Source organism: Camelina sativa, chromosome 20 (genome assembly GCF_030686135.1).
Source record: "Camelina sativa cultivar CO46 ecotype springtype chromosome 20, ASM3068613v1".
In the NCBI taxonomy this organism is placed as follows: domain Eukaryota; kingdom Viridiplantae; phylum Streptophyta; class Magnoliopsida; order Brassicales; family Brassicaceae; genus Camelina; species Camelina sativa.
In genome coordinates this window covers 34838968-34850883 of record NC_141899.1, presented here as the reverse complement: position 1 = coordinate 34850883, position 11916 = coordinate 34838968, and the positions used below count along the sequence as shown (strand labels likewise).

The following is an 11916-nucleotide window of genomic DNA, read 5'->3' as shown; positions in this document are numbered from 1 at the left end:
AGTAAAGTTAACATATTTCAATGGTACTGAACCAAAAACCAAATTGAAATATTTAAACGAGATCTTACTATTTTAGTGTAACTGAACTGAACCAAAACAAAATCAACTGAAAACTAAAAGCAAAACCAAAATCTCAACAAACCAAACCAATGGTTTAATTTTATTTAAAAAAAAAAACAGAAACGAGGACAGATTCTTAAATAAATATAACGAAATTAAAAGATCAATAAAGGAAAAGTACAAAACTTTTCTATCGCTTTTATGTTGTCAATTAGTAATCAATCAGTTACTGACGCTTTTACCAATACTGAAACTAAAACCAAAATCTAAACCAAACCAATGGTTTAATTTGGTTGAGAAAAACCACAAACGAGGGTAGATTCTTAAATATATTGAAAATAAAGGATCAAAGACGAAAATATTTCTATCGCCTTTTCTTTTTTTGTTGTTGTCAAAATTAATCAGTTACTGACGCTTTTTCCAATTCTTCGTCTATCTGTCTCCACGATCCACGCCTTGACCCCCCAAAACTTTTTTTTTTCATTCTCAGCAATTCGAGAAAAAAAAAAAAGAACGATTTGATTTAGGGTGAAAAATATTTCAAGATTCAACGAAGAAGAAGATGAGTTTTCAAGATTTAGAATCAGGAAGAGGAAGATCGACGAGGAAGATCAATGGTGGTGGTAGACAAGATTCGACGCAAGCCGTGGCTTCGGGAATATTCCAGATCAATACCGGAGTCTCCACCTTTCAAAGACTCGTTAACACTCTCGGTACTCCCAAAGATACCCCCCAGCTCCGTGAAAAGCTGTAAACAATTTTCTCTCCTTTCTAAAAAAACAACAATTATTTTCCATTTGATCGGAATCCGATTTCAATTTTTGTGAGTTTTTTTTTTTTTTTTTTTTTTTTTTTTTTTTTTTTTCTGGTATAGGCATAAGACAAGATTGCATATTGGGCAGCTTGTGAAGGATACTTCAGCTAAACTTAAGGAAGCTAGTGAAACTGATCATCAAACTGGTGTCAATGTAATTGTGAAAAGAAAAAAATCAAATCTTTCTTTATTTGTTGTTTATGTGAATCTTTTCTCATGCTTGATGATTGAGAGTTGTTATTTTGTGTATGTGTGTGTGTGTGTAGCCAAGTAAGAAGATTGCAGATGCTAAGCTTGCAAAGGACTTTCAAGCTGTTTTGAAAGAGTTTCAGAAAGCTCAACAAACCGCTGCTGAAAGAGAAACCACCTATGCCCCTTTTGTTCCTCAATCTGCTCTTCCCCCTAGGTAACACCCGTTTTTGTTGTTTATTTTGTTTTGTATAGATTAGAGATCAAACCCAAAAGGCATTCAGTTATGTGAATTGTTTCTCTAGTTTTGATAATCATGTTCCTTCTTTGTCTTGGTTGGTTTGGTATATAGTTACACTGCCAGTGAGGTAGAAAAGGCCCCGGAACAGCGGGCACAACTTCAGGAGTCTAAAAGGTAGGTGTTACTGTAAAAAAAGAACCGATCTTTCGACACATCTATCTCCATTTTTTGAGATGTGACTTATCCTCCTCCTTGTCTAATTGTGTTGCAGGCAGGAACTTGTGTTGTTAGACAACGAGATTGCATTCAACGAAGCTGTGATTGAAGAACGAGAGCAAGGAATACAAGAAATCCATAACCAAATTGGCGAGGTTAATGAAATATTCAAAGATCTTGCGGTTTTGGTTAACGATCAAGGAGTCATGATAGGTTAAAGAAATTCTGACAAACTCAATATGAACATGTCCTTATCGAATTTATTAGGTATAGAACTCACTTTCTTTTTTTAACTTTCGCAGATGATATCGGTACTCACATCGATAACTCCCGTGCTGCAACTTCACAAGGCAAAACTCAGCTGGCGCAAGCCGCGAAGACACAAAGGTCAAACTCATCTCTGGTAAAACTCTCAAACTTTGCAGACAATGCAGTGAATGAATGGTGTTTAGGAAACCTTACGGATAGGTAAGGCCACGCTCTTATGTCTTCATCTTTTTGTTTACACGCAGACATGCTTGCTCTTGGTGATATTTGGCATTGTACTCCTGATTGTGATCATCGTACTCGCAGCTTGATTTCAAAACGCAAGAACAAGTCGTTTGGGGTGATTTCGTCGATCTTAAAAAGTGTCAATGAGTGGAAACTACTTGGTATATAACATATTTTGAAGACAGTACTTAGAAGTTGGCTTTGTAGTGTGATTTGCTTCGGTTCGGTTTGAGGGTGGCATGTGGGTTCATTGGTTCATGTAATAGAGCGTCTCTGTGTGTGGATTTTTTGTTGTGCAAACTTTTTGTTGGAGTTGAGAGAAAGTCTGTTTTGTTTGTGTTTCTCATAAATTATCCGGTTTGATAAATCAGAATGATCATGCAAGGTCATGGTTTTGAACCAGTTTAAATTCCCTAATCTGTGCTGAGAGGAAACAAAACAATTGACATAAATGACTGTCACAAAGAAGTCTGAAACCAAAAGCTGGGTTATTATGACTGCTTTGAGTTTTTACAAGATTCAACCTTTGAGCTCAAAACCGATGCCACAAGAATTGAAATTGCAGACAAAACCGCTGCTGCAAATGTCAAGGCGGAAACATACTCTGTATGACCCCTGATTCCAGCAGGGATATCCCAGAAAACAGACCTGGTTTCAGTCTTGGATCTACCAATCGACAAAACCAAACATCTTCTCTGTTCATGTTGGTGGTTTTGTACATGGCTCGAGCACAAGAACAAGTCTGGCTCTCCAAACTCCACTCTAGAGTATCCACTGTCGTCAAGAGGCTGGATGGAGATGATAGAGAAATAAAGATCCAATCTTATTGAAATAAATCAAAACAAGACTTGAGAAAAGATCAAGTGATCCTTTTACCTGATACCGAGCATGTAAGGGAAGCTTTAAGCTGATTTCACCATTTTCATAATCTCTAGGACTGACTTCGACATGAATCTCAACAACAGATCTGTTAGATCTAAACGAAGGCAGCTCAAGATTCGTGTCTCCAAACACAGATACATCACTAAAAACTGCAAAAAAAGAATCAAGATTCCATCACACTTCAAAAAAATCTAAAAAGCTTTTCATCTTGTTAAATAATAATCTTAACCTCTGCGTTGCTGAATACTCTGAAGCTCAAAAGGATCAGCGAAAACTCCCAAAGGCAAACGTTCAAGAATCACAAGCTCCTGAAGCTGAAACTCTAAGTAAAGAGGAAGAAGCTTGATAGACGTAAGGAGATTACGATGTGAACCTTCACCTGTTACGTTTCTGTGTTGTATCAATGAAGTTGCAGGAACAATGTTTGAGTCATGTTCAGAAGGTATCTTATCAGAAGAACATTGTTGATGAAGCAAGAAGTTTCGAAACTCTGAGTCGTCTAAGGAAGTGTGTGTAGTAGTGAAATAAGACTCCATAATGAAACGATCAGAGATACAGAGTGAACGAATCTGATCGGAGTCTCCATAACTTGTTCCAACCTGTTAGAACAGATTCAATAAATCGAATTTGAGCTAATCTGATTCAGGGTTCTCGCACAAATCAATACGGAGATCTTTACCTGATCAGATGAGGTAGAAGAAATGGCCCAGCAGATGAAAATTAGGGTTAATAACGATCTCCGTAGTTGGGTAGCCATTTGATTTCAGTATATCGAAACTTGAAGAATTACTTCAATTTTGATTACTTCGGATTCATAGCTCTTCTTCTTCTTTACACACAGACCATTATTTCCGGTGAGTGGTACTCGCCGCCGGAGATGATTTAGATGAGTTGCAGATTGAAATAAGCCCATCACGGCCTGGTTTTGCTGGTTTAATATGGGCCGGTCCAGCCCATTAGAATCCAAAACTATCTCGTTACCGTTTGTTTTATCATTGACGATTGTTTTATCTAAATTTTAATTTTTGTAATATCGAATTATCGATTAGACTGAAACTGAATACAAAGAGACTCTCAGATTAGGTTTGGACTAATTCTACAAAAAAAAATAAACAGAGAAAAAAAATCACAGAAGAAATGGCTTAAAGGAATAAAAAGAAAAGAGAAAATAATAATACTAGCTAGAATGACACTAAAAGAAAAGTGTCTTTACTTGTAAAAGAATGAAAAATATATAAAGTGAAAGGGAAAGAGCCCACGACCAATGAAGAGTAATGATGGGAAAAAAAACATCCAAATCTTGATTTTGTAAAAGAAGAATCGAATTTTATGCTTTAGAGACTTTGAAATTGAATTCTCTTTGTTATAAAACATATTCACGCTCATGAGTGTGTTTATTGTGTGTCTACTACAACGTCTATGATAATAAACTATATTCTTTTCATTCGTAAGAAATGCTATTTCATAGTTTCATTTATATTTCTCAAGTTATGAGATTAGTTTTGTTATAGTTGTTATGAAAGTTTAGGATGTTAGATAGTGGACTTCCAACTCAAAACCAATTAGCAATAAATGGAGAAATCCTTTTTTTTTTGACAAACAAACGATTCATTTCATTAACTTAAAAGACTTAAGATTCGATACACACGAGACTAAGAGCAGACTTTGCAAGAGCACCGGCTTGACGATTACAATTCTTGGGAATATAGAAGAAATTACAGAAATCAAATTGAGAAGCGAGAGAGAGGGCATCGTATATGATCCCATGGATTTCCTTTGGGGAGGATCTCCGATTTAGGGCTTGGACTAGCAGCTGCGAGTCTGAAGCGAATTGAACTTGAGTGAAACCCGATTCGATAGCAACTCCCAAGGCTTTGAGAGTTGCTATAGCTTCGGCCATCAAGGGTGAGCGAATGAGTCGAGAGTTTGAGGATCCTTGAAGAAGGGTGCTTTCGGAGCTGTTCTTGAAGATCCACCCACAGCCCGTGATACCATCATTCTTCCATGCTGCATCTGTAGAGCAGAGGATTCGAGAGGATGGGATTTGAGCCGGGCGAAGGCTGAGGGGGAAGACTCGAGATTGAGAAGGGTTTTCCTGTGGGTGTACCTGCTGGGCTTCCTGCCACTCCTTTGCTCGGATTAAAACCAGATTCAGAGTGTCCTCCGCTTGAGCTTGGATTTTATTGAAGATTAGTCGATTCCGAGTTGTCCAGAGAGTCTAGAGAATCCAGGGAGCCAGAGGTCCGATCGCAAGGCCGGTGGGAGGGAGACAGGTGAGTTTTGAAACTTTTACTAGTCCCGACTTGAAATTTTCCACCTCCTCTGGCTTGAACACTTCTTTAAAAGGTGCTTTGTTCCATACAACAGTTGCGTAGGGACAATGGAAAAAAAGATGGAGTTCAGTTTCGGGTCGTCCACAGTGGGGGCAAGTGAGATTGGTGTTTATGCGTCTGGCTAGAAGATTGCTTCCCACTGGGAGTGCTTGTTGTGAGGCTTTCCACAGAAGAAGTTTTGTTTTAGGTGAGCATTTGATATTCCAGATTTCTTTCTTCCAGGGAAAACAGTTCTCTGCATTTTCGTTTTGTGTTGCTGAAGATAGCTCTTGATCTCTAGGTAACTGACTTGGCTTCAGGGATTCATGGTAGCCGGACTTTGTCGTGTAGATGCCATCCACTGTGGGGAGCCAAGCCCATAGGTCAGGTCCTCCTTTAGTACTTGGTTTAATCTTCAGGATTGCCTCTTCGTACATTGGCAAAGTTTTGCGGATTAAGTTAACGTCCCACTCTTTTGTGTGAGCTTGAAGCAGGTCCGAGACTCGTAACATGTGGTTTTCTTCTGTCGGGGGGCCAAATGGAGCTGATGGTTGATCTAAAGAGAGCCAAGGGGTTCGCGAAATAGGTATGTCCTCTCCTGTTCCAACAATCATACCCAACTTGGGCTTCAAAAGGTCACGACCAATGCAAATACTTTTCCATCCGTGCGAGGCGTGGAATGGAGCAGGGCTGTCAAGGAAATGCGTCTTTTTACAATATTTCCCCAGAAGAATCTTTGCTAGAAGGCATGACGGTTGAGTGAGGATGCGCCAACTGATTTTTGCCAGGAAAGCATCGTTGAAGGTTTGAATATCTCTGAACTCCAAACCTCCATCTTTCAATGATTTTGTCATTTTATCCCAAGCAAGCCAGCACATCTTTTTCTTAGTAGGTTTCTCATCCCACCAGAAACGAGTGAAAGCGGATTGAATACGACTGCATAGGGACTTGGGAAGCTTGAAGCATGACATCGTATATGAGGGCATCGCAGCAAGCACAGATTTCAGCATTGTGAGCTTCCCTGCTGAAGAAAGAAACCTAGTGGACCAGCTAAGCCCTTTTTGTTTGATTCTATCCACAATCATGCTAAACAGGTCTCTCTTTTTCCTGCCAAACAGTTCTGGTAGGCCCAGGTACTTTCCTTGTCCACCAACTTTACTAATACCAAGTTCTTGTTTTACCCTTTCTTTTACCTCATTCTTTGTTTTGCTTGAGAAAGTTATAGAGGACTTATCATGGTTTATTTGTTGTCCCAAGGCTGCTTCATACTTTTGGAGGATTTGTTTCAGCTGATTGACACTTGTTTTGTTTGACTTGCAGAAAAACATAGTGTCATCTGCGAAAAGGAGATGATTCACACGGGGGCTGCCTTTTGCCACACGTATCCCCGGTAGGCGCCCATGGAGTTGAGCCTTGTTGCATAGTCCTGATAAGACCTCACTGCACAATATGAAGATATATGGGGATAGCGGATCCCCTTGTCTGATTCCGTGTTCAGGTCTCACCAAACCTTTGGCCTGACCATTCAAGAGATAGGAGTAGGAGACAGTTGTAACACACTGTAGGAGCCAAGATGTCCATTGGGGGTGAAACCCCATTCTGGTAAGTACCTCCTCTATAAAACCCCATTCAAGTCTATCATACGCTTTACTCATGTCAGTCTTGACTGCCATGAACACTCTTTCTTGTGCTATGGATGATTTCAGGTAATGGAGAGCCTCGTGAGTGATGAGGACGTTATCTGTGATGGCTCGTCCTGGTACAAAGGTGGATTGGTTCTGGGAAATACAGTCTTGGAGGATTGGTTGAAGTTTCTTTGAGATGAGTTTTGCAATTATCTTGTAATACACTGAGCACAGTGCTATTGGCCGGTAATCTGCAACTCTCTTTGGGCTCGTGATCTTTGGTATCAGGCGGACATGAGTGTGGTTTATATGCTCCGGGAGCAAACCTGATATGAAGAAACTTTGTATTTCCGCAATCACCTTGTCACAGACTGTGTCCCAGTTGGTTTGGAAAAAACTCGCGGAAAAGCCATCTGGTCCGGGTGCCTTATCAGGATGAATATCAAAACATGCGCTTTTTATTTCTGTAGGGGATGGAATTTGGATTAGACTTTCATTCATCTCTTCCGTCACACAAGGTGTGATCGCTTCTTGGACTACATTGGTTCGAGTAGTTTCAGTTGAAGTAAAGAGCTTTTGGTAGTAGGATGCAATGGTCTTAACTATCTCGTGTTCTTCATACACTATTTCTCCTGAGTCGGTCTCAATAACTGATATGTTGTTAATGGCTTTTCTACTTTTTGTTGCAGCGTGGAAGAAACCCGTATTCTTGTCTCCTAGGGCCAGCCAGAGTTGTCGGCTTCGTTGCTTCCAAAACTATTCTTCCTTACGGTAAGCCATTAAAAGTTTTCTGTTTAAATCATCAAGTAAGCCCTGCTCACTTAAATCATCAGTCATTGCTTCCTCAAGTTGACACTTTAGATCAGTAATATCTTGCTAACTGTTTGCTTGTTTTTCTTTTGACCATTTGACAATTGCTATCCAGCATTGGTGGAGTCGCTTTTCTACTTCCGCCTCCGGGTAGAGGTTCCAGGCATCTAAGATGAGTTTTTTGACTTCAGGTTCATGTCTTAGCCTTCTGTCGTATCTGAATAGACCTTTCCTCTTTCTCTTTATAGGATCAAAGGACGTCACCAGAGGACGATGGTCAGAGCCTTCAAAGCAAAGGTATTCGCTCTTGCCTGATGGATATGCCAAAGTCCATTCGCTATTCGCCATTGCTCTATCCAGCCTACATCGCACTAGGTGCTCATATCTTCTCCCTCTCCAAGAAAGGAAATTTCCCGAATGTTGTAGGTCATATAGGTCACATATTGACATGAGAGATCTAAGGTCAGAGAAAGATCCTTCTGATCTAGCAGGTCCGCCTGAGTTTTCATTACTGTTGATTATATCATTGAAATCCCCAGTTAAAAACCAGGGGTCAGACCGGTTCACTGTTTGCTCTTTCAGCTTTTCCCAGACTTCAAGCCTCTTGGATCTCTCCGGTTCACCATAGACGAAGGTAGAGTAGAAAAATCTTCCTTTTACTTTGATTCTGGTATCTATAAAATTTTGACACGAGTGTAAAATATCCATTTCTACACTGTTCTTCCAGAAAAGAGCCAGTCCACCTGCTCCTGGGGAACTGGGGGGAACTAGATGATGGAGAGGGTAGTCAAGCCATTGTAGCTTCTGTATTACCGCATCATTCTGATTCTTGGTCTCCATTAAAAAGATAATATCCGGACATACTTGTTTTTTTATGTCCTTCAATCTCTGGACTGTTATGGGGTTCCCCAGCCCACAACAGTTCCAGCTCACCAATCTTAAGGAAGAGGAAGAGGCGGGTTCTGAAAATCCGCCTTCTTCTTCCTGCTTGCTGGGATGATATTTATCCTTGGGCCACTTGCAGGAATTTGTGGTTGAGAGTCCGGTAAAGTCTGTGACTGACTTTGTTCTTGGTTTTGTTGAGCAGGTTGGTTTTGCCCTCTCGGGCTTTGTGTGGAAGGTCCTGACAGGGCATGTGTAGTTTTCCCTCGGGTATGTTTTGAGGTTCCTGATTTGGAGCGTCCCTTTGATCCTGCATTTTTCCTTGGGGAGCCCCGGGTGAAATTTCTCTTCTGAGTCTTTGCTCCCAAAAGTGTTTGACTTCCTTTACCCCCTTGTTTCTGTGTAGGTGGTCTCCCTCTTCCCCTTTTGCTTGTTTCACCGGGATCAGTGATATGCGGAGGAGGGTCTACTCTTGTTACTCTTGGAAGGGGATGTTCTTGTTCTGTATTAATGGTCAAGGGAGGCTTATGAACTGCCGCAGCAAGGTTAGAGGCTAGGATAGAATTAGCAGTGTGTTCCATGAGATTCTCTGTCTCACTTTGAATAACCCTCATACGCCTTGCAGCACTTTCTGCTAGGTCGGGGCATGATATGTATTGAATCGTTACTTCTCTCAGGTCATTGAGTACCTGTTCTTTTGAGGGGAGTGCTTCGTTTGATCCATGTTGCAGGGTGTTTGTCAGTAGTGGTCTGGGTTCCTGGTCATCTAGGGGCGGTGGTGTGCAAGGATCAGGGCTCAAAACGATTCTCTCAAGGGGTGGTCTTCTTGTTCTTGAGGATACAGACGGTTCGCCTATTGGTTCAGCTGACGAGATTGACTTTTCTCGCCATTGCAGGTTCCGAGTGGGGGAGGAGCGAGGGTTTCGGTGAGAGTGAGAGTGCAAACCCTCTCTTCTTGAGTAAGACCTTGAGGGTGTTCGAGAGCTTGACCTTCTCAAGGGAGAAATTTTCAATCCATGAGGAGCCTGGCGATGAGCAGAGTTGGAGTTATACCTTTGGGCCATGATATCATGCGAACGTTTCCTTGGGTAAGTTCCTTGTCCCCCTTGATAACTTTTCTCAACATCTTGTACTTTACTTTGGGGTTTTGGGGGTAGGAAGTTATCCTGGGGGGTGTAATAATTCCTGGGAGCAGAACTGTGGGTGTTGTGGGATGGGTCTTGAGTTAGCCTCCGGGGGGGTTCCTTCCTTTGGTCTTGAAGTCCCGGCCGGGCACCGGTACTTGTCGTGTGTGAGTCTAAGGCAGTGGGAGCAAAAGTTTTTTAGATTCTTATACTCTAACCAAATCAGAGCCTCGCTTCCATCTGGGAATTCAACAATTGTCTCTTTTGTTATTGGTTCCAGACCATCAATGAGGACCTGTAGCTGGACAGCGGAATTGGAGATATCCCAGTCCAAGATCTCCCCGAGAGCTTCACCAACAGAGAAAACCATTTCTTTTTTCCAATAGTGTTTTGGTAAGCCTTGGATCTCAAGCCAAAAAGGTATCTTAGAGGGGAAGGAGGGTGAGATTATTGGTTCCCAACGTTGAATGATGACCATCCATTGGTCAAAGTGGTAAGGACGGTTAGCTAGGACTTGTTGTAAGTCTTCTTCGAGTTCAAATTTGAATTGGAAAACTCCTTGTCCTAAATCTGCTCCCGTAGCCTTGCCTTTCAGGTTCCATCTGTTAAGAAGGAAAGGGAAAATAGCCCACATTCTTTGGCCGGAGGGATTCGTGAGTCTTCCTAGGAGGGTAAGGGAATTTTCCTCTATCAGATCTGATGTGTCCAGCTCTGGGGCCTTGATTCTCTTCCGGGGGGGGGGGGGGGGGGGGTGGTGAGTACTCATTTACTACGTTTTTGCCTTTCATATAGTAGGGTATGCGGTTCGACATAGTTTGTGGTCTCGATGGTAAGAACTACTCGGTTTTGGAGGCTTGTTGGTTGAAAGTGAAAAACTCAAACGGGAAAAGGCGCCAACTAAACCTTGGGATGAGCTAGACAGGTACCGGTAGGAATGATAGTAAATGCAGTGTGAAGAAAACCGCTACTGTCGGATTCGTAGAGGATTGAATGCTTTGTTTTCTTCTGGTTGAAGTAGATTGGATCTAGATCGAGACGGTGAAGAACTGTCGTTTGAAGGGAGGGGGGGGGTGGTGTGACTGGTGGATAAAGCCATTGTCCAAACGGTCTAAAGGTGTTTGTGGGTGGGTGAGATCTGGACAATAGGCTTCATCTTTCTCTCGTTAAACGTGCCTGGGAGTGTTTTTCTTTTTGATTATGTAAAGCTATGTATGGTTAAATGGAGAAACCCAAATCTTATATATACCACTTAAAATCCTACTCAACTTCTAATGTGGGATATTGTATCCCTAATACGCCCCCTCGAGATGATGGCTTATTTAGGCATCAATCTCAGTATGTTCGGGTATGAATCGGCGGGCCAACTATTGGGCTGAGCCGATTGTGGATTGAATTGAGTATGTTCGGACCAGCCTCTGATACCATGTTAGATTGTGGGTTTCCAACTCAAAACCAATTGGCAATAAGTAGAGAGGCCCATATCTTATACATACCACTTAAGATCCTACTCAACTTCCAATGTGGGATATTGTATCCCTAATATAGGATGTTGGTTAATTCAAACAGAAATATATGTAGAAATGTATTTGCATATATTACGTATATAATATAATATATGATATCACGTATATAAATTCTGTCCAAATTCAAAAACATAAACATAAAGTTCATTTTTCATTGAGTTTCACGTTTGAACTTACAATTGTTCAATTACTTTCTAATAACACAACAATAACACACAAATACAAGACAAGCAAAGACCTAATGGGATATCATTTTGATTTGTCCAACGCTAAAGTTCTGGATATTGGGATGAAAATGTACGTCGGTCCTTTATGCTGATGAAGATGATTGATCAATGGCCCATTCATTCTTTTCTTTTTAATTTTTTTTCCTCATGTACTACGAAACATCCTTATAAAATTCTCCAATATAACTATTTAATTAAGAGAGGGGTATTAAACTTGTATTTTAGAAGATTGTAGAGTATTCCTAAAATCACTTGTTATTCAATTGATGATTTTTAAAAATCTTTTAAAATCCTATGTTATTCAACTTAGATTTATGTAAAATCATTTAAAATAATTTACAATCCCTTGTTATTCAATCAAAATTCATAAAACTTACTTGAAATCTAGTGTTATTCAAAATATCACAACTTTTTTAAAAACTGCTACTTTGAATGATTCTAGGAGATTTTGGTTTGTTTTTTAGTTGAAAATACTTTCCCTCAAAATCATACCCTTTAAGGTAGAATTTTACAGGATTT

At 40.6% G+C, this 11916-nt stretch overlaps 2 protein-coding genes and 1 pseudogene across 2 annotated transcripts; 1 reads left to right on the top strand and 2 right to left on the bottom strand.

Annotated features, from left to right (window-relative positions):
• Positions 1-411: 411 nt before the first annotated feature.
• LOC104771952 (syntaxin-22) lies at positions 412-2414 on the top strand. Its single transcript, XM_010496577.3, has 7 exons — positions 412-810; positions 935-1028; positions 1141-1280; positions 1416-1478; positions 1576-1733; positions 1823-1923; positions 2033-2414. The coding sequence occupies exons 1-7, from the start codon at positions 623-625 to the stop codon at positions 2096-2098; spliced, it is 810 nt and encodes a 269-aa protein (XP_010494879.1). The 5' UTR covers positions 412-622; the 3' UTR covers positions 2099-2414.
• Positions 2415-2436: 22 nt separating this feature from the next.
• Positions 2437-4105, bottom strand: LOC104771951 (uncharacterized). Its single transcript, XM_010496576.3, has 4 exons — positions 3574-4105; positions 3124-3493; positions 2889-3043; positions 2437-2800 (listed from the first exon to the last, which is right to left on the bottom strand). The coding sequence occupies exons 1-4, from the start codon at positions 3649-3651 to the stop codon at positions 2504-2506; spliced, it is 900 nt and encodes a 299-aa protein (XP_010494878.2). The 5' UTR covers positions 3652-4105; the 3' UTR covers positions 2437-2503.
• A 419-nt stretch (positions 4106-4524) lies between these two features.
• Positions 4525-10459, bottom strand: LOC147919867 (uncharacterized; annotated as a pseudogene).
• Positions 10460-11916: the final 1457 nt, after the last annotated feature.